The following is a 20,018-nucleotide window of genomic DNA, read 5'->3' on the forward strand; positions in this document are numbered from 1 at the left end:
GTACTGTCACCTCCCCTGATATACAGCCTGTGTGCATAGTACTGTCACCTCCCCTGATATACAGCCTGTGTGCATAGTACTGTCACCTCCCCTGATATACAGCCTGTGTGTATAGTACTGTCACCTCCCTCTGATATACAGCCTGTGTGCATAGTACTGTCACCTCCCCTGATATACAGCCTGTGTGCATAGTACTGTCACCTCCCTCTGATATACAGCCTGTGTGCATAGTACTGTCACCTCCTCCTGATAAACAGGCTGTGTGCATAGTACTGTCACCTCTCCCTGATATACAGCCTGTGTGCATAGTACTGTCACCTCCCCTGATATACAGCCTGTGTAGCATAGTACTGTCACCTCCCCTGATATACAGCCTGTGTGCATAGTACTGTCACCTCCCCTGATATACAGCCTGTGTGCATAGTACTGTCACCTCCCCTGATATACAGCCTGTGTGCATAGTACTGTCACCTCCCCCTGATATACAGCCTGTGTACATAGTACTGTCACCTCCCCCTGATATACAGCCTGTGTGCATAGTACTGTCACCTCCCCTGATATACAGCCTGTGTACATAGTACTGTCCCCTCCCCCTGATATACAGCCTGTGTGCATAGTACTGTCACCTCCCCCCTGATATACAGTCTGTGTGCATAGTACTGTCACCTCCCCCTGATATACAGCCTGTGTGCATAGTACTGTCACCTCCCCCTGATATACAGTCTGTGTGCATAGTACTGTCACCTCCCCTGATATACAGCCTGTGTGCATAGTACTGTCACCTCCCCCTGATATACAGCCTGTGTGCATAGTACTGTCACCTCCCCCTGATATACAGCCTGTGTGCATAGTACTGTCACCTCCCCTGATATACAGCCTGTGTACATAGTACTGTCACCTCCCCTGATATACAGCCTGTGTGCATAGTACTGTCACCTCCCTCTCGTATACAGCCTGTGTGCATAGTACTGTCACCTCCCTCTCATATACAGCCTGTGTGCATAGTACTGTCACCTCCCCCTGATATACAGCCTGTGTGCATAGTACTGTCACCTCCCCCTGATATACAGCCTGTGTGCATAGTACTGTCACCTCCCCCTGATATACAGTCTGTGTGCATAGTTCTATCACCTCCTCCTGATATACAGCCTGTGTGCATAGTACTGTCACCTCCCCTGATATGCAGCCTGTGTGCATAGTACTGTCACCTCCCCCTGATATACAGCCTGTGTGCATAGTACTGTCACCTCCCCTGATATACAGCCTGTGTACATAGTACTGTCCCCTCCCCCTGATATACAGCCTGTGTGCATAGTACTGTCACCTCCCCCTGATATACAGCCTGTGTGCATAGTACTGTCACCTCCCCTGATATACAGCCTGTGTGCATAGTACTGTCACCTCCTCCTGATATACAGCCTGTGTGCATAGTACTGTCACCTCCCCCTGATATACAGCCTGTGTACATAGTACTGTCACCTCCCCCTGATATACAGCCTGTGTGCATAGTACTGTCACCTCCCCTGATATACAGCCTGTGTGCATAGTACTGTCACCTCCCCCTGATATACAGCCTGTGTGCATAGTACTGTCACCTCCCCCTGATATACAGCCTGTGTGCATAGTACTGTCACCTCCCCTGATATACAGCCTGTGTACATAGTATTGTCACCTCCCCCTGATATACAGCCTGTGTACATAGTACTGTCACCTCCCCCTGATATACAGCCTGTGTGCATAGTACTGTCACCTCCCCCTGATATACAGCCTGTGTGCATAGTACTGTCACCTCCCCCTGATATACAGCCTGTGTACATAGTACTGTCACCTTCTCCTGATATACAGCCTGCGTGCATAGTACTGTCACCTCCCCCTGATATACAGCCTGTGTGCATAGTACTGTCACCTCCCCTGATATACAGCCAGTGTGCATAGTACTGTCACCTCCCCTGATATACAGCCTGTGTGCATAGTACTGTCACCTCCCCCTGATATACAGCATGTGTGCATAGTACTGTCACCTCCCCTGATATACAGCCTGTGTGCATAGTTCTATCACCTCCTCCTGATATACAGCCTGTGTGCATAGTACTGTCACCTCCCCTGATATACAGCCTGTGTGCATAGTACTGTCACCTCCCCTGATATACAGCCTGTGTGCATAGTACTGTCACCTCCCCTGATATACAGCCTGTGTGCATAGTACTGTCACCTCCCCCTGATATACAGCCTGTGTGCATAGTACTGTCACCTCCCCTAATATACAGCCTGTGTGCATAGTGTCACCTCCCCCTGATATACAGCCTGTGTGCATAGTACTGTCACCTCCCTCTGATATACAGCCTGTGTGCATAGTACTGTCACCTCCCCTGATATACAGCCTGTGTGCATAGTACTGTCACCTCCCCTGATATACAGCCTGTGTGTATAGTACTGTCACCTCCCTCTGATATACAGCCTGTGTGCATAGTACTGTCACCTCCCCTGATATACAGCCTGTGTGCATAGTACTGTCACCTCCCCTGATATACAGCCTGTGTGCATAGTACTGTCACCTCTCCTGATATACAGCCTGTGCGAATAGTACTGTCACCTCCCCTGATATACAGCCTGTGTGCATAGTACTGTCACCTCCTCCTGATATACAGCCTGTGCGAATAGTACTGTCACCTCCCCTGATATACAGCCTGTGTGCATAGTACTGTCACCTCCCCTGATATACAGCCTGTGTGCATAGTACTGTCACCTCCCCTGATATACAGCCTGTGTGCATAGTACTGTCACCTCCCCTGATATACAGCCTGTGTGCATAGTACTGTCACCTCTCCTGATATACAGCCTGTGCGAATAGTACTGTCACCTCCCCTGATATACAGCCTGTGCGAATAGTACTGTCACCTCCCCTGATATACAGCCTGTGTGCATAGTACTGTCACCTCCTCCTGATATACAGCCTGTGTGCATAGTACTGTCACCTCCCCTGATATACAGCCTGTGTGCATAGTACTGTCACCTCCCCTGATATACAGCCTGTGTGCATAGTACTGTCACCTCCCCTGATATACAGCCTGTGTGTATAGTACTGTCACCTCCCTCTGATATACAGCCTGTGTGCATAGTACTGTCACCTCCCCTGATATACAGCCTGTGTGCATAGTACTGTCACCTCCCTCTGATATACAGCCTGTGTGCATAGTACTGTCACCTCCTCCTGATAAACAGTCTGTGTGCATAGTACTGTCACCTCTCCCTGATATACATCCTGTGTGCATAGTACTGTCACCTCCCCTGATATACAGCCTGTGTACATAGTACTGTCACCTCCCCTGATATACAGCCTGTGTGCATAGTACTGTCACCTCCCCTGATATACAGCCTGTGTGCATAGTACTGTCACCTCCCCTGATATACAGCCTGTGTGCATAGTACTGTCACCTCCCTCTCATATACAGCCTGTGTGCATAGTATTGTCACCTCCCCTGATATACAGCCTGTGTGCATAGTACTGTCACCTCCCTCTCATATACAGCCTGTGTGCTTAGTACTGTCACCTCCCTCTCATATACAGCCTGTGTGCATAGTACTGTCACCTCCCCTGATATACAGCCTGTGTGCATAGTACTGTCACCTCCCCTGATATACAGCTTGTGTGCATAGTACTGTCACCTCCCATGATATACAGCCTGTGTGCATAGTACTGTCACCTCCCTCTGATATACAGCCTGTGTGCATAGTACTGTCACCTCCCCTGATATACAGCCTGTGTGCATAGTACTGTCACCTCCCCTGATATACAGCCTGTGTGCATAGTACTGTCACCTCCTCCTGATATACAGCCTGTGTGCATAGTACTGTCACCTCCCCTGATATACAGCCTGTGTGCATAGTACTGTCACCTCCCCCTGATATACAGCCTGTGTGCATAGTACTGTCACCTCCCCTCTCATATACAGCCTGTGTGCATAGTACTGTCACCTCCCCTGATATACAGCCTGTGTGCATAGTACTGTCACCTCCCTCTCATATACAGCCTGTGTGCTTAGTACTGTCACCTCCCTCTCATATACAGCCTGTGTGCATAGTACTGTCACCTCCCCTGATATACAGCCTGTGTGCATAGTACTGTCACCTCCCCTGATATACAGCTTGTGTGCATAGTACTGTCACCTCCCCTGATATACAGCCTGTGTGCATAGTACTGTCACCTCCCCTGATATACAGCTTGTGTGCATAGTACTGTCACCTCCCCTGATATACAGCCTGTGTGCATAGTACTGTCACCTCCCTCTCATATACAGCCTGTGTGCATAGTACTGTCACCTCCCTCTCATATACAGCTTGTGTGCATAGTACTGTCACCTCCCATGATATACAGCCTGTGTGCATAGTACTGTCACCTCCCTCTGATATACAGCCTGTGTGCATAGTACTGTCACCTCCCCTGATATACAGCCTGTGTGCATAGTACTGTCACCTCCCCTGATATACAGCCTGTGTGCATAGTACTGTCACCTCCTCCTGATATACAGCCTGTGTGCATAGTACTGTCACCTCCCCTGATATACAGCCTGTGTGCATAGTACTGTCACCTCCCCTGATATACAGCCTGTGTGCATAGTACTGTCACCTCCCTCTCATATACAGCCTGTGTGCATAGTACTGTCACCTCCCCTGATATACAGCCTGTGTGCATAGTACTGTCACCTCCCTCTCATATACAGCCTGTGTGCTTAGTACTGTCACCTCCCTCTCATATACAGCCTGTGTGCATAGTACTGTCACCTCCCCTGATATACAGCCTGTGTGCATAGTACTGTCACCTCCCCTGATATACAGCTTGTGTGCATAGTACTGTCACCTCCCCTGATATACAGCCTGTGTGCATAGTACTGTCACCTCCCCTGATATACAGCCTGTGTGCATAGTACTGTCACCTCCCCCTGATATTCAGCCTGTGTGCATAGTACTGTCACCTCCCCCTGATATACAGCCTGTGTGCATAGTACTGTCACCTCCTCCTGATAAACAGTCTGTGTGCATAGTACTGTCACCTCCCCTGATATACAGCCTGTGTGAATAGTACTGTCACCTCCCCTGATATGCAGCCTGTGTGCATAGTACTGTCACCTCCCCTGATATACAGCCTGTGTGCATAGTACTGTCACCTCCCCTGATATACAGCCTGTGTGCATAGTACTGTCACCTCCCCCTGATATACAGCCTGTGTACATAGTACTGTCACCTCCCCCTGATATACAGCCTGTGTGCATAGTGTCACCTCCCCTGATATACAGCCTGTGTGCATAGTACTGTCACCTCCCCTGATATACAGCCTGTGTGAATAGTACTGTCACCTCCCCTGATATGCAGCCTGTGTGCATAGTACTGTCACCTCCCCTGATATACAGCCTGTGTGCATAGTACTGTCACCTCCCCTGATATACAGCCTGTGTGCATAGTACTGTCACCTCCCCCTGATATACAGCCTGTGTACATAGTACTGTCACCTCCCCCTGATATACAGCCTGTGTGCATAGTGTCACCTCCCCTGATATACAGCCTGTGTGCATAGTACTGTCACCTCCCTCTGATATACAGCCTGTGTGCATAGTACTGTCACCTCCCCCTGATATACAGCCTGTGTGCATAGTACTGTCACCTCCCCTGATATACAGCCTGTGTACATAGTACTGTCCCCTCCCCCTGATATACAGCCTGTGTGCATAGTACTGTCACCTCCCCCTGATATACAGTCTGTGTGCATAGTACTGTCACCTCCCCCTGATATACAGCCTGTGTGCATAGTACTGTCACCTCCCCCTGATATACAGTCTGTGTGCATAGTACTGTCACCTCCCCTGATATACAGCCTGTGTGCATAGTACTGTCACCTCCCCCTGATATACAGCCTGTGTGCATAGTACTGTCACCTCCCCCTGATATACAGCCTGTGTGCATAGTACTGTCACCTCCCCTGATATACAGCCTGTGTACATAGTACTGTCACCTCCCCTGATATACAGCCTGTGTGCATAGTACTGTCACCTCCCTCTCGTATACAGCCTGTGTGCATAGTACTGTCACCTCCCTCTCATATACAGCCTGTGTGCATAGTACTGTCACCTCCCCCTGATATACAGCCTGTGTGCATAGTACTGTCACCTCCCCTGATATGCAGCCTGTGTGCATAGTACTGTCACCTCCCCCTGATATACAGCCTGTGTGCATAGTACTGTCACCTCCCCTGATATACAGCCTGTGTACATAGTACTGTCCCCTCCCCCTGATATACAGCCTGTGTGCATAGTACTGTCACCTCCCCCTGATATACAGCCTGTGTGCATAGTACTGTCACCTCCCCTGATATACAGCCTGTGTGCATAGTACTGTCACCTCCTCCTGATATACAGCCTGTGTGCATAGTACTGTCACCTCCCCCTGATATACAGCCTGTGTACATAGTACTGTCACCTCCCCCTGATATACAGCCTGTGTGCATAGTACTGTCACCTCCCCTGATATACAGCCTGTGTGCATAGTACTGTCACCTCCCCCTGATATACAGCCTGTGTGCATAGTACTGTCACCTCCCCTGATATACAGCTTGTGTGCATAGTACTGTCACCTCCCCTGATATACAGCCTGTGTGCATAGTACTGTCACCTCCCCTGATATACAGTCTGTGTGCATAGTACTGTCACCTCCCCTGATATACAGCCTGTGTACATAGTATTGTCACCTCCCCCTGATATACAGCCTGTGTGCATAGTACTGTCACCTCTCCCTGATTTACAGCCTGTGTGCATAGTACTGTCACCTCCCCTGATATTCAGCCTGTGTGCATAGTACTGTCACCTCCCCTGATATACAGCCTGTGTACATAGTACTGTCACCTCCCCCTGATATACAGCCTGTGTACATAGTACTGTCACCTCCCCCTGATATACAGCCTGTGTGCATAGTACTGTCACCTCCCCCTGATATACAGCCTGTGTGCATAGTACTGTCACCTCTCCCTGATATACAGACTGTGTGTGTTACTGGCACATCTCCTTCCTATACAGCCTCTGTGTGTTACTGGCATTTACTAATATACAGCCTGTGTGTGTTACTGGCACCTCCCCTGATATACAGCCTGTGTGCATAGTACTGTCACCTCCCCCTGATATACAGCCTGTGTACATAGTACTGTCACCTCCCCCTGATATACAGCCTGTGTACATAGTACTGTCACCTCCCCTGATATACAGCCTGTGTGCATAGTACTGTCACCTCCCCCTGATATACAGCCTGCGTGCATAGTACTGTCACCTCCCCCTGATATACAGCCTGTGTACATAGTACTGTCACCTCCCCCTGATATACAGCCTGTGTGCATAGTACTGTCACCTCCCCCTGATATACAGCCTGTGTGCATAGTACTGTCACCTCCCCTGATATACAGCCTGTGTACATAGTACTGTCACCTCCCCTGATATTCAGCCTGTGTGCATAGTACTGTCACCTCCCCTGATATACAGCCTGTGTACATAGTACTGTCGCCTCCCCTGATATACAGCCTGTGTACATAGTACTGTCACCTCCCCCTGATATACAGCCTGTGTACATAGTACTGTCACCTCCCCCTGATATACAGCCTGTGTGCATAGTACTGTCACCTCCCCTGATATACAGCCTGTGTGCATAGTACTGTCACCTCCCCCTGATATACAGCCTGTGTGCATAGTACTGTCACCTCCCTCTCATATACAGCCTGTGTGCATAGTACTGTCACCTCTCCCTGATACACAGACTGTGTGTGTTACTGGCACATCTCCTTCCTATACAGCCTCTGTGTGTTACTGGCATTTACTAATATACAGCCTGTGTGTGTTACTGGCACCTCCCCTGATATACAGCCTGTGTGTGTGTTACTGGCATCTCCCCTGATATACATCCTATGTGTGTGTGTTACTGGCACCTCCCCTGATATACAGCCTGTATGTTTTACTTGCACCTCCTCCTCATATACTGCCTGTGTGTGTTATTGGCACCTCCCCCTAATATACATCCTGTGTGTTTTCTTGGCACCTCCCCCTGATATACATCCTGTGTGTGTTACTGTTACTTCCCCCTAATATACAGCCTGTGTGTTACTGCGATCTCTCCCTGATATACAGTCTGTGTGTGTGTGTTCTTGTCACCTCTCCCTGACGTACAGCCAGTGACTGTCATCCCCTTCTCTCTTACAGCAAACACAGCACACAGCCCCTATAAGAAGCTGCAGGAGGCTCTGTCATCCCAGGAGGCCTTTGAGAGACATTACCTGGTGAGTGTGACCTCACTGTATGTCTCATGCACTCTTGTCCCCTCTGTCCTGTCTCTGCTGTCCCCCCCCACATACTTATTATATCCCACTAATACCGGAAATAACTTTCTTTCCTAAGATATGGTGAGTCCACAGCAGTTCATCAATTACTGTTGGGAATATTACTCCTGGCCAGCAGGAGGAGGCAAAGAGCACCACAGCAGAGCTGTTAAAGTAAATGTAAATTTTGGTGTTAAAGTGCCCGGTTTTAAAAACATTCAATTAAAAACAGTGGCACTTTAAAGGGCCATAATACCCAAATGTTTAAAGGGACATAAAACCAATTTTTTTCTTTCATGATTTACAAAGAGCATGCGATTTTAAACAACTTTCCAATTTATTTTAATTATCTAATTTGCTTCATTCTCTTGATATCCTTTGTTGAAATGCATATCTAGATATGCTCAGTAGCTGTTGATTGGTGGCTGTACATAGAAACCTCATGTGATTGGCTCACCCATGTGCATTGCTATTTTTTCAACAAGGCATATCTAAAGAATAAAGCAAATTAAATAATAGAAGTAAATTGGAAAGTTGTTTAAAATTGTATTCTATATCTGAATCATGTTAGAATTTTTTTGGGTTTCATGTCCCTTTAAATACTTGAAAGTGATGCAGTATAGCTGTAAAACGCTGACTAGAAAATATCACCTGAACATCTCTATGTAAAAAAGAAAGATTTCTCTTGTAAGGTGTATCCAGTCCACGGATCATCCATTACTTGTGGGATATTCTCATTCCCAACAGGAAGTTGCAAGAGGACACCCACAGCAGAGCTGTAATATAGCTCCTCCCCTAACTGTCATAGCCAGTCATTCTCTTGCAACTCTCAACAAGCTAGGACGTTGTAGGAGAGAGTGGTTAAATATAGCTAGTTTATTTTCTTCAATCAAAAGTTTGTTATTTTTAAATAGTACCGGAGTTGTGCTATTTTATCTCAGGCAGTAAATAGAAGAAGAATCTGCCTGAGGTTTCTATGATCTTAGCAGGTTGTAACTAAGATCCATTGCTGTTCTCACATATGTCTGAGGGGATTACACAGATGAGGTAAAACTTCAGCGAGAGAATGGCGTGCAGTTTATTCTGCTATCAAGTATGTGCAGTTATAATTTTTTCTAGAGATGGAAAACACTAGAAAATGCTGCTGATACCGGATTAATGTAAGTTGAGCCTGAATACAGTGATTTAATAACGACTGGTATCATGCTTACTCCCAGGGGTAATACCCTTATGATATTGCAATATAAAACGTTTGCTGGCATGTTTAATCGTTTGTATATATGCTTTGGTGATAAAACTTTATTGGGGCCTAGTTTTTTCCACATGGCTAGCTTAAATTTAAACTAGAAACAGTTTCCTGAGGCTTTCCACTGTTGTAGTATAAAAGTTACAGTTGGTGCAGTTAAAATTACAAACTGTGACATCCAGCTTCCCTCAAAGGCCCTCTGAATGCTATAGGACATCTCTAAAGGGCCCAAAGGCTTTCCAAAGTCGTTTATTGGGGAAGGTAGGGCCACAGCTTGCTGTGGCAGTTGGTTGTGACTGTTAAAAAACGTCTATTTCGTTTTTTTTATCCGTTTTTTGAACTAAGGGGTTAATCATCCATTTGCAAGTGGGTGCAATGCTCTGTTAGCCTATTATACACACTGTAAAAATTTCGTTTGATTTACTGCATTTTTTCACTGTTTTTCAAATTCTGACAAAATTTGTTTCTCTTAAAGGCAGTACCAAACCTGGGTTCTTACCTAAGGTGGTATCTAACAAGAATATCAATCAAGAGATTGTTGTTCCATCCTTGTGTCCTAATCCTTCTTCGAAGAAGGAACGTCTATTACACAATCTGGACGTGGTCTGTGCTTTAAAGTTTCTTACAAGCTACTAAAGATTTTCGTCAAACATCTGCTTTGTTTGTTGTCTACTCTGGACAGAGGAGAGGTCAAAAGGCTTCGGCAACCTCTCTTTCTTTTTGGCTAAGAAGCATAATCCGCTTAGCCTATGAGACTGCTGGACAGCAGCCTCCTGAAAGGATTACAGCTCATTCCACTAGAGCTGTGGCTTTCCACTTGGGCCTTTAAAAATGAGGCTTCTGTTGAACAGATTTGCAAGGCGGCGACTTGGTCTTCGCTTCATACTTTTTCAAAATTTTACAAATTTGATACTTTTGCTTCTTCGGAGGCTATATTTGGGAGAAAGGTTTTACAGGCAGTGGTTCCTTCCATTTAAGTACCTGCCTTGTCCCTCCCTTCATCCGTGTACTTTAGCTTTGGTATTGGTATCCCACAAGTAATGGATGATCCGTGGACTGGATACACCACAAGAGAAATAAATTTATCAGGTAAGCATAAATTGTGTTATTTTACCTCAAGTTTCTCAGTAGCCACCTCCCATTGTAAAGGACTTCTAAGCAGCAAATCAGTTTGTCTGTCCTTGACAGCGGAAAGGAGCGAGCTTTTGTGCACACTCATCTTATTTCCCTATTCAGTGTAAGGAAGTTTACATTTAAATCTCATGAAAGTTAAGTGAAATCTCATGAGATCATAGTAAAAGAGTTCATGACAGCTTGAAGTGCAGGTAAGTGTCTTTGTTTTGTTGTCTTATCCTAAAAGACTCTGAGGCACAGAAACAGTAAGTTGCACTAAGTGGGACTTTGTCCTGTCTTACAGGACTTTATTTGGCAGTAACAAGGCACTAGTCTGTGGAATGGGTGGCTCAGTTTTATTCAGGGCTAGATATTGTGTTGACAATATGTGTCCGGTTTGGGAGTGTTTATTTCACTTGTTTTTGACAGTGTGGTTTTTTTTGCTCGGAGTTGCTGGGATTTTTAAGTTCCTGTCAGCTCGCTAGTACCCGTCATGGTCCGTGCTGCTCCTGGGACCGCCTCCGACATTAGAGGGGAGGCGAATCCTTTCTGTGGCGGCAATTTTTGTGTTGACAATATGTGTCCGGTTTGGGAGTGTTTATTTCACTTGTTTTTGACAGTGTGGTTTTTTTTGCTCGGAGTTGCTGGGATTTTTAAGTTCCTGTCAGCTCGCTAGTACCCGTCATGGTCCGTGCTGCTCCTGGGACCGCCTCCGACATTAGAGGGGAGGCGAATCCTTTCTGTGGCGGCAATTTTTATGGAACTTACATGCGCTTTCACTTTAGAGCACAGCGTAGTGACGACCATGAGACTTCCTGAAGACCGGCAGTGTTCAGAGGGTCCGTAGGTGTCTGGATCTGTTCCATAGCTAGTCGCATTTCTGTGGGGATCTAAGGGGGCAGATAGGCACCTCAGCTAGACGGCTCAGGTGTAGAGGTGATTTCTATAACGTTCTTTTGTTTAGTGGTTACTGACTATTAACCCCCTGTGTTTATATTTTTCCACAAGTTTTTCCTTCATGGTATAGATACCATTAATTTTTAGGACATTTGACGTAGGGTCAAATTAGTGTAATATCCCGGTGGGGACACTGGTTATTTTTGTCAAATTTAAAGAGATAGTATTTTATATATATATATATATATATATATATATATATATATATATATTAAATGAATTCAGAATGTATTCATGCAGAGTGCCAACTATGTCTATATAACCTAGTAGAACCTCCCTTGCCTTTTTAGTCCTCATGTGTTGAAAAGACTTTAACGAACAAAGAAAATATTTTTTCTTCGGAGCCACCACTCCCTCAGGACGATGCTGGTCAGGCTATGCCACAGCTTTCTCCTCAGACACACAAGCCATAATGGCAACACAGGCAGTGCCCTGCAGTTCCTCTCAATTTCCTGGAGCAGTGTTTTTGCAAGCAGAAATTGCTGCCCAGGTATCTGCTGTGGTGTCTGCGGCATTAGCTGCTATTCCCAAGCTACAGGGAAAACGCAAGAGGAAATTTAGAGATTCAAATTGTTAGGTTTGTGATCCAGTTCCGACTAACAAGTTGCGCTTTCTCATAAATCTGATGAGGAAGTTACGTCGGTAACCTCTGAGGGTGAAATCTCAGATTCAAACAGTATAAGTCCTTCATCTGATGCTGAAGTTGTATCCTTCAGGTTTAAGCTTGAACACCTCCGTGTTTTGTTAAAGGAGGTTCTGGCTACCCTGGACGACTCCGATAACCATATCGTTGTCAACCCTAAGAAATCAAGTAAACTTAATGAGTATTGCGATGTTCCTTCCGCTGTGGAGGTATTTCCTGTCCCTGACCGTGCTACGGATATTATCGCACAGGAATGGGAGAGGCCTGGGATTCCTTTTTCCCCATCACCAGTATTTAAAAAGATGTTTCCGGTTGCTGACTCCATTAAGGAGTCGTCCCAGATGGTGCCTAAAGTGGAAGGGGCAATTTCTACGTTGGCTAAGAGAATTACTATTCCTATTGAGGATAGCTGCTCTTTTAAGGACCCTATGGACAAAAAATTAGAGGCCTTTTTGTAAAAGATGTATGTTCATCAAGGTTTACATTGGCAACTGGCAGTGTGTATTGCCACTGTGACAAATGCGGCAGACTATTGGTTCAATGCCTTTCTGAGTTTCTTCAAGCAGAGACTCCTTTGGAGGAGATCCAGGACAGGAGTAAGGCTCTTAAGTTAGCCAACTCCTTTATTACTGATGCCTCTTTGCAGGTCATCAAGCTGGGAGCCAAAATATCTGGTTTTTACGGTCCTAGCCCACAGGGCATTATGGTTAAAATCTTGGTCAGCTGATTTTTCATCTAAATCCAAGCTTTTGGCAATCCCTTACAAATGTAAAACCTTGTTTGGTCCTGGTTTGGCAGAAATAATTTCTGATATCATGGGTGGTAAAGGGTCTTTCCTGCCTCAAGAGAAGAAGAATAGACCGAAAGGACGTTGGAGTAATTTTCGTTCCTTTCGTAACTTCAGAGGTAAGCCTTTTCTGTCCTCTACCAAGCAGGAACAGTCCAAGCCTTATTGGAAACCCAATCAGTCTTGTAACAGGGGGAAGCAATCTTAGAAACCTTCAGCTGATTCCAAGTCAGCATGAAAGGTTTGCCCCCGATCCGGGATCGGATCAAGTTGGGGGCAGACTTTCTCAGTTTTCTCTGAGTAGGATGTGGGATGTCCCAAATCCTTGGGCTGTGGACATAGTATCCCAGGGTTACAAGTTAGAGTTCAAAACTTTTCCTCCCAGAGGCAGGTTCCACCTCTCATCTGAAAAAAAGATAGGTGTTCTTAAACTGTGTACAGGACCTGTTTGACCTGGGAGTGATAGTTCCAGTTCAGGAACAGGTTCTGGGATTCTATTCCAACCTGTTCATGGTTCCAAAGAAAGAAGGCACTTTCCGTCCAATTCTAGACTTGAAGTAAACAAGTTTCTCAGAGTACCGTCCTTCAAGATGGAAACTATTCGTTCCATTCTACCATTGGTCCTAGAGGGTCAGTTCATGGTGACCATAGACCTGAAGGATGCATATCTTCATGTTCCCATTCACAGGGATCATCACAAATTTCTGAGATTCAGCTTTCTGGACAATCTCTTTTAGTTTGTAGTTCTTTGTTTGGCCTTGCCACAGCTCACAAAATCTTCTCAAAAGTTCTGTTAGCTCTTTTGGCAGTGGTCAGGTCTCTGGGAATTTCAGTAGCACCATATCTGGATGACATCCTGGTTCAGGTGCCATCTTTTCAACAAGCAAGCTCTCATACAGAGATCTTGTTGTCTTTTCTACGTTCCCACGGATGTAAAGTGAATCTGAGAAAGAGCTCCCTAGTTTTCCTAGGGACTATTATAAACTCCCTATCAATAAAAATATTTCTCACGGAGGTCAGATTCTTGTCTCTCTCTACAGTCTAATGTTCGACCTTCAGTGGCTCAATGCATGGAGGTAATCGGTCTGATGGTCGCATCCATGGACATCATCCCATTTGCTCGGTTCCATTTGAGAGCTCTGCAGTTATGTATGCTCAGACATTGGAACAGGGATTATGCGGATCTGTCTCAATGGATAGATCTGGATCAGTCTGCAAAAAGACTCTCTTCCGTGGTGGCTTTCCTCGGGAACATCTCTCTCAGGGGACATGCTTTCGGAGACCTTCCTGGGTGATTGTAACTACGGACGCCAGCCTGCTGGGCTGTGGAGCAGTCTGGGACTCATTAAGGACGCAGGGACTCTGGACTTGGGAGGAGTTAGCTCTCCCCATCAACATCCTGGAGTTGAGAACGATTTACAATGCTCTGCTGGCTTGGCCTCAGTTAGCATTAGCCCGGTTTATCAGGTTCCAGTCGGACAACATAACATTAGTGACTTATATCACCCACCAGGGAGGAACTTAGAGTTCCTTAGCCATGAAGGCGGTGACTCGGATTATTCTGTGGGCGGAAGCTCACACTTGCTGTCTATCTGCCATCCACATTCCAGGAGTGGATAACTGGGGAGCGGATTTTCTGAGCAGACAGACTTTTCATCCTGGAGAGTGGGAATTCCATTCGTAGGTGTTCTCCAGCTTGACCCTCAAGTGGGGGGTACCGGAGCTAGATCTGATGGCGTCGCGTCAGAATGCCAAACTTCCGAGGTACAGTTTCGAGGTCAAGGAATCCCCAGGCCGTGCTGATAGATGCTCTGGCGGTACCTTGGATTTCAGGCTGGCATACCTATTTCCTCTATTTGCTCTCCTTCCACGAATCATCGCTCATATCAAACGAGAGCATCTGTGATTCTCATAGCCCCTGCGTGGCCTCGCAGAATATAGTATGCAGACCTTGTGGATATGTCATCTCTTCCACTTTGGAGACTACCTATGAGGAAGGACCTTCTACTTCAGGGTCCCTTTATCCACCTAAATCTCGTTTCTCTAAAGCTGACTGCTTGGAGATTGAACGCTTAGTTCTTTCTAAGCGTGGGTTTTCAGAATCGGTTATTGAGACCATGATTCAGGCTCCCAAGCCTGTTACTAGGAATATTTACCATAAGATATGGCGCAAATATCTTTTTTGGTGTGAATCCAAGGGCTACTCTTGGAGTAGGGTCAGGATCCCTAGAATTTTAGCGTTTCTCCAGGAAGGTCTGGAGAAAGGTTTGTCAGCTAGTACTCTGAAGGGTCAGATCTCTGCCTTGTCGGTGTTTCTGCATAAGCGCCTGGCGGATTTGCCAGACGTGCAATCCTTTTGTCAGGCCCTGGTCAGAATCAGGCCTGTGTTTAAACCGGTTACTCCTCTGTGGAGTCTTAACCTTGTTCTTAGAGTTTTGCAGCAGGCTCAGTTTGAGCCTATGCATTCCATAGATATTAAGTTGTTATCTTGGAAGGTTTTGTTTCTTGTTGCTATCTCCTCTGCTCGGAGAGTCTCGAATCTCTCAGCTCTGCAGTGTGATTCCCCTTATCTTGTTTTTCATTCTGATAAGGTGGTTCTTCTTACTAAGTTAGGTTTCCTTCCTAAGGTTGTTTGGGACAGGAATATTAATCAGGAAATTGTTGTTCCATCTTTATGTCCTAATCCCTCTGGTTCTAAGGAGCGTTTGCTGCACAATCTGGATGTTGTGCGTGCTCTGAAGTTCTATTTACAGGCGACTAAGGATTTTTGCCAGTCTTCGGCCTTGTTTGTTTGCTTCTCTGGGAAACGCAAAAGTCTACTTCTACGGCTACTTCTCTTTCATTATGGTTGAGGTCAGCAGCCTCGTAAGAGAATTACAACTTATTCCACTAGGGCTGTTTCTTCTTCCTGGGCTTTCAAGAATGAACCATCTGGGGAACAGATTTGCAAGGCTGCAACTTGGTCTTCTCTGCATACTTTTTTCAAATTTTATAAATTTGATACTTTTGCCTCGTCTGAGGCTTCTTTTGGTAGAAAGGTTATTCAAGCGGTGGTGCCTTCTGTTTAGGCATAACTGTCTTGTGCCTCCCTAATCATCTGTTTCCTCTGGCTTGGGTATTGATTCCTAACAGTAATTTATGATCTGCTGTGGACTCACCATATCTTAGGAAAGAAAACAAAATTGATGCTTACCTGATAAATTTCTTTCTTTCTGGATATGGTGAGTCCACGGCCCCGCCCTTTTTTTTTTTTTTTAATTTTAAGGCAGTTTTTCTTGCCAAAACCTCAGACACCTCTACACATTGTGTTGCTTTTTTTCTCTATTTACCTCCGGTCGAATGATTGGGGGTTGTGGGAAGGGCAGTGATACTTAACAGCTTTGCTGTGGTGCTCTTTGCCTCCTCCTGCTGGCCAGGAGGGATATTCCCAACAGTAATTGTTGATCTGCCGTGGACTCACCATATCCGGAAAGAAAGAAATTTATCAGGTAAGCATAAATTTTGTTTTTCTTTGCTATGGCATGGAGAGTCCACAACTTCATTCCAATTACTAGTGGGATATTCAACTCCTGGCCAGCAGGAGGAGGCAAAGAGCACCCCAGCAAAGCTGTTAAAGGGACACTGAACCCACATTTTATTTTTCATGATTGAGATATAGCATAACATTTTAAGCAACTTTCTAATTTACTCCTATAATCAAATTTTCTTTGTTCTCTTGCTATCTTTATTTTAAAAGCAAAGCTTAGTTAGTCTGTCAGTGTCGGCTTTGCGGCTGGTTCTCATTGATCGGATCATCTACCTAAGAGGAGAGGGACTTTGCAAAGGAGGGTCTTGCTTCCTCTTACTAGTGGGATATCTATCCGGTCACGGTAGGAGTCTCAGGGTCTGAGGTTACTTCTTAGGGTGACAATTGTTTTTGGTGCTCAGTATATCTTATGTTATACAGGTTTTCTAAGATTTGGGCATACATTTATTATAATTTACTTTGGGGGAAAATCTGTGCTTAAAGCATTATAACTTTGTCAATTTTAGTGGGACCTGATTCTGTAACTATGGACTCAGAACTGGATCAATCTATTACTATGGATAAATGCTTGCTATGTTTAGAGGCTCAAATTGTCCTTCCTATGCAATTCTGTTCCCCTTGCTTAGCAAAGACTTTAAAATTTAAAGACAAGTTACGCCCTTCTGAGCCAAGTGTCTCTCAGATGATGCAGTTCATAACACGCCTCAGCTTTCTCCTCAAATGTCCCAAGCCTTAATTGTTTCTCATACTGTGCCTTCTGTTTCCTCTAATCCTCCTGGGAGGGTTTATTTACCAGGGGATTTTGCCGCACAGATAACTACTGCAGTATCTGCGACTTTGTCTTCTTTTCCTACTTCGGGTAAGCGTAAGAGGAAATCTAAACATTTGTCTGCTAGTAAGGTTTCTGACCCCTCTAAATCTGCGCTGGTCAACCTTTCCCAAATGTCTGATGAGGAGGATACTTCAGTAGCTTCTGAAGGTGAGATCTCAGACTCTTACACTATGGGGAAAAAATCTTCTGAATCTGAAGAAGTTAATTTCAGATTTAAGCTTGAACATCTCCGGTTGCTTCTGAAGGAGGTTTTAGCTTCTTTGGATGACCCTGTCAACCCTAAAAAGTCTTCTAAACTTAATAGAGTTTATGATTTTCCCTCTTGTGAGGATGTTTTTCCTGTTCCAGACAAGATGTCTGAAATTACAGCTCAGGAATGGGATAAGCCAGGGGTTCCTTTTTCCCCTTCCCCTGTTTATAAAAAGATGTTTCCTGTTGCTGACTCCATTCGTGACTCATGGCACACTGTGCCTAAAGTAGAAGGAGCTATCTCCACTCTTGCTAAAAAGAACTACCATTCCTATAGAGGATAGTTGTTCCTTTAAGGATCCAATGGATAAGAAGCTGGAGGCTTACTTAAAGAAGATGTAAATCCATCAAGGATTACAGTGGCAACCTGCGGCAAGTACTGCTACGGTTGCGGGAGCAGCATCTTACTGGCACGATGCTCTGTCTGATCTAATCTCAGAGGAGACTACGATTGAGGAGATCCAAGATAGGATCAAGTCTTTTAAATTAGCCAATACCTTTATCTGCGATGCCAACATGCAGCTAAGATGTCTAGCTTCACTGTCTTAGCTCGTAGAGCTCTGTGGTTAAAATCTTGGTCGACTGATGTATCTTCAAAGACCAAGCTTTTGGCTTTACCTTACAAAGGTAAAACTCTTCAGTCATGGTCTGGCGGAAATCATTTCAGAGATTACGGGTGGAAAAGGATTTTTCCTACCTCAGGACAAGAAGATTAGACCTTAGGGTCATCAGACTTCTAATTTTCGTTCCTTTCGCAACTTTAAGGGACAAAAGGCTTCCTCTTCTTCTTCCTAACCAGACCAATCCAGGTCCTCTTGGAAGTCCAACCAGCCTTGGAATAAGGGAAAACAAAACAAGAAATCTTCCGCTGACTCTAAATCAGCATGAAGGATCCACCCCGATCCGATTTTGTGGGTGGCAGGCTTTCCTTTTTTCGACAATCTTGGATACATGATGTCCCAGATCTGTGGGCTGTGGGCATAGTATCTTAGGGTTACAAAATAGGATTCAAGTCTTGCCCTCCAAGGGGCAGATTTCTCCTATCAAGACTATCCTCAAACCAGGTAAAGAGGGGGAGGCCTTCTTAAATTGGATAGAGGCCTATCCTCCCTGTGAGTTATTGTACCAGTCCCTCTAGAGAAACAAGGTTTAGGATTCTATTTAAATCTATTTGTGGTTCCCAAAAAGGAGGGAACTTTCCGTCCAATCCTAGACTTAAAGTGCCTCAACAAATTCCTCAGGGTTCCGTCCTTCAAGATGGAAACTATTTGTTCCATTGGTTCAGGAAGGTCAGTTCATGACGACTATAGACCTAAAGGACGCATATTTACACGTTCCCATTCACAGGGATCATCACCAGTTTATAAGGTTTGCTTTTCTGGACAAGCATTTCCAATTTGTTGTACTTCCGTTTGGTCTTGCCACGGCTCCCAGAATATTCACAAGGGTTCTGGGAGCTCTATTGGCTGTGATCAGATCCCAGGGAATTGCTGTGGTGCCTTATCTAGACGACATCTTGGTTCAGGCGTCATCTTTTCTACTAGCAAAATCTCATGCAGAGATGTTGTCTTTTCTTCATTCCCACGGGTGGATAGTAAATCTGGAAAAGAGTTCTCTTGTTCCAGCTACAAGAGTGTGTTTCTTAGGAACAATCATAGATCCCCTGTCCATGAAGATTTTCCTGATGGACGTCAGAAAATCCAAACTTCTTCTTCTTGCCTTTCTCTCCAGTCTGCTATTCATCCATCAGTGGCTCAATGTATGGAGGTGATTGGTCTGATGGTGGCTTCCATGGACATCATTCCTTTTGCTCGGTTCCATCTGAGACCCCTACAACTATGCATGCAGACTCTCGTGGTGGATTTCACAGGAAAACCTGGCTCGGGGTACTTGCTTCCTGAGACCTTTCCAGGTGATTGAGGCTCTCTAAAAGCTCAGGTCCTGTGGACTTGGTGGATTCTTCTCTCCCCATAAACATCTTGGAGTTGAGGGCAATCTTCAGTGCTTTGGTAGCTTGGCCTCAATTATCTTTAGTCCGGTTTATCAGATTCCAATCAGACAACATCACCTCAGTGGCTTACATCAACCACCAGAGGAACTCAGAGTTCATTGGCTATGAAGGAGGTTACTCGCATTCTGCAGTGGGCGGAAGCTCACGATTGTCTCCTATCTGCATTCCACATTCCAGGAGTGAACAACTGGGAGGAGGATTTTCTGAGCAAACAGACTTTTCATCCCGGGGAGTGGGCTCTCCATCCGGAAGTGTTCTTTCAGATAACCCTCAGGTGGGGGGTTCCAGAGTTGGATCTGATGGCGTC

The 20,018-nt window shown here is 45.5% G+C and overlaps 1 protein-coding gene across 1 annotated transcript in view; it reads left to right on the forward strand.

Annotated features, from left to right (window-relative positions):
• Window positions 1–20,018, forward strand: part of TRAPPC10 (trafficking protein particle complex subunit 10) — an 837,250-nt gene that overhangs the window by 326,714 nt on the left and 490,518 nt on the right. Inside the window, exon 10 of the mRNA XM_053705118.1 lies at window positions 8,232–8,308. Coding sequence (XP_053561093.1) covers window positions 8,232–8,308 — 77 coding nt within the window. The remainder of the gene's footprint in view (window positions 1–8,231; window positions 8,309–20,018) is intronic.

This window comes from Bombina bombina, chromosome 3 (genome assembly GCF_027579735.1).
Source record: "Bombina bombina isolate aBomBom1 chromosome 3, aBomBom1.pri, whole genome shotgun sequence".
NCBI classification, from domain to species: domain Eukaryota; kingdom Metazoa; phylum Chordata; class Amphibia; order Anura; family Bombinatoridae; genus Bombina; species Bombina bombina.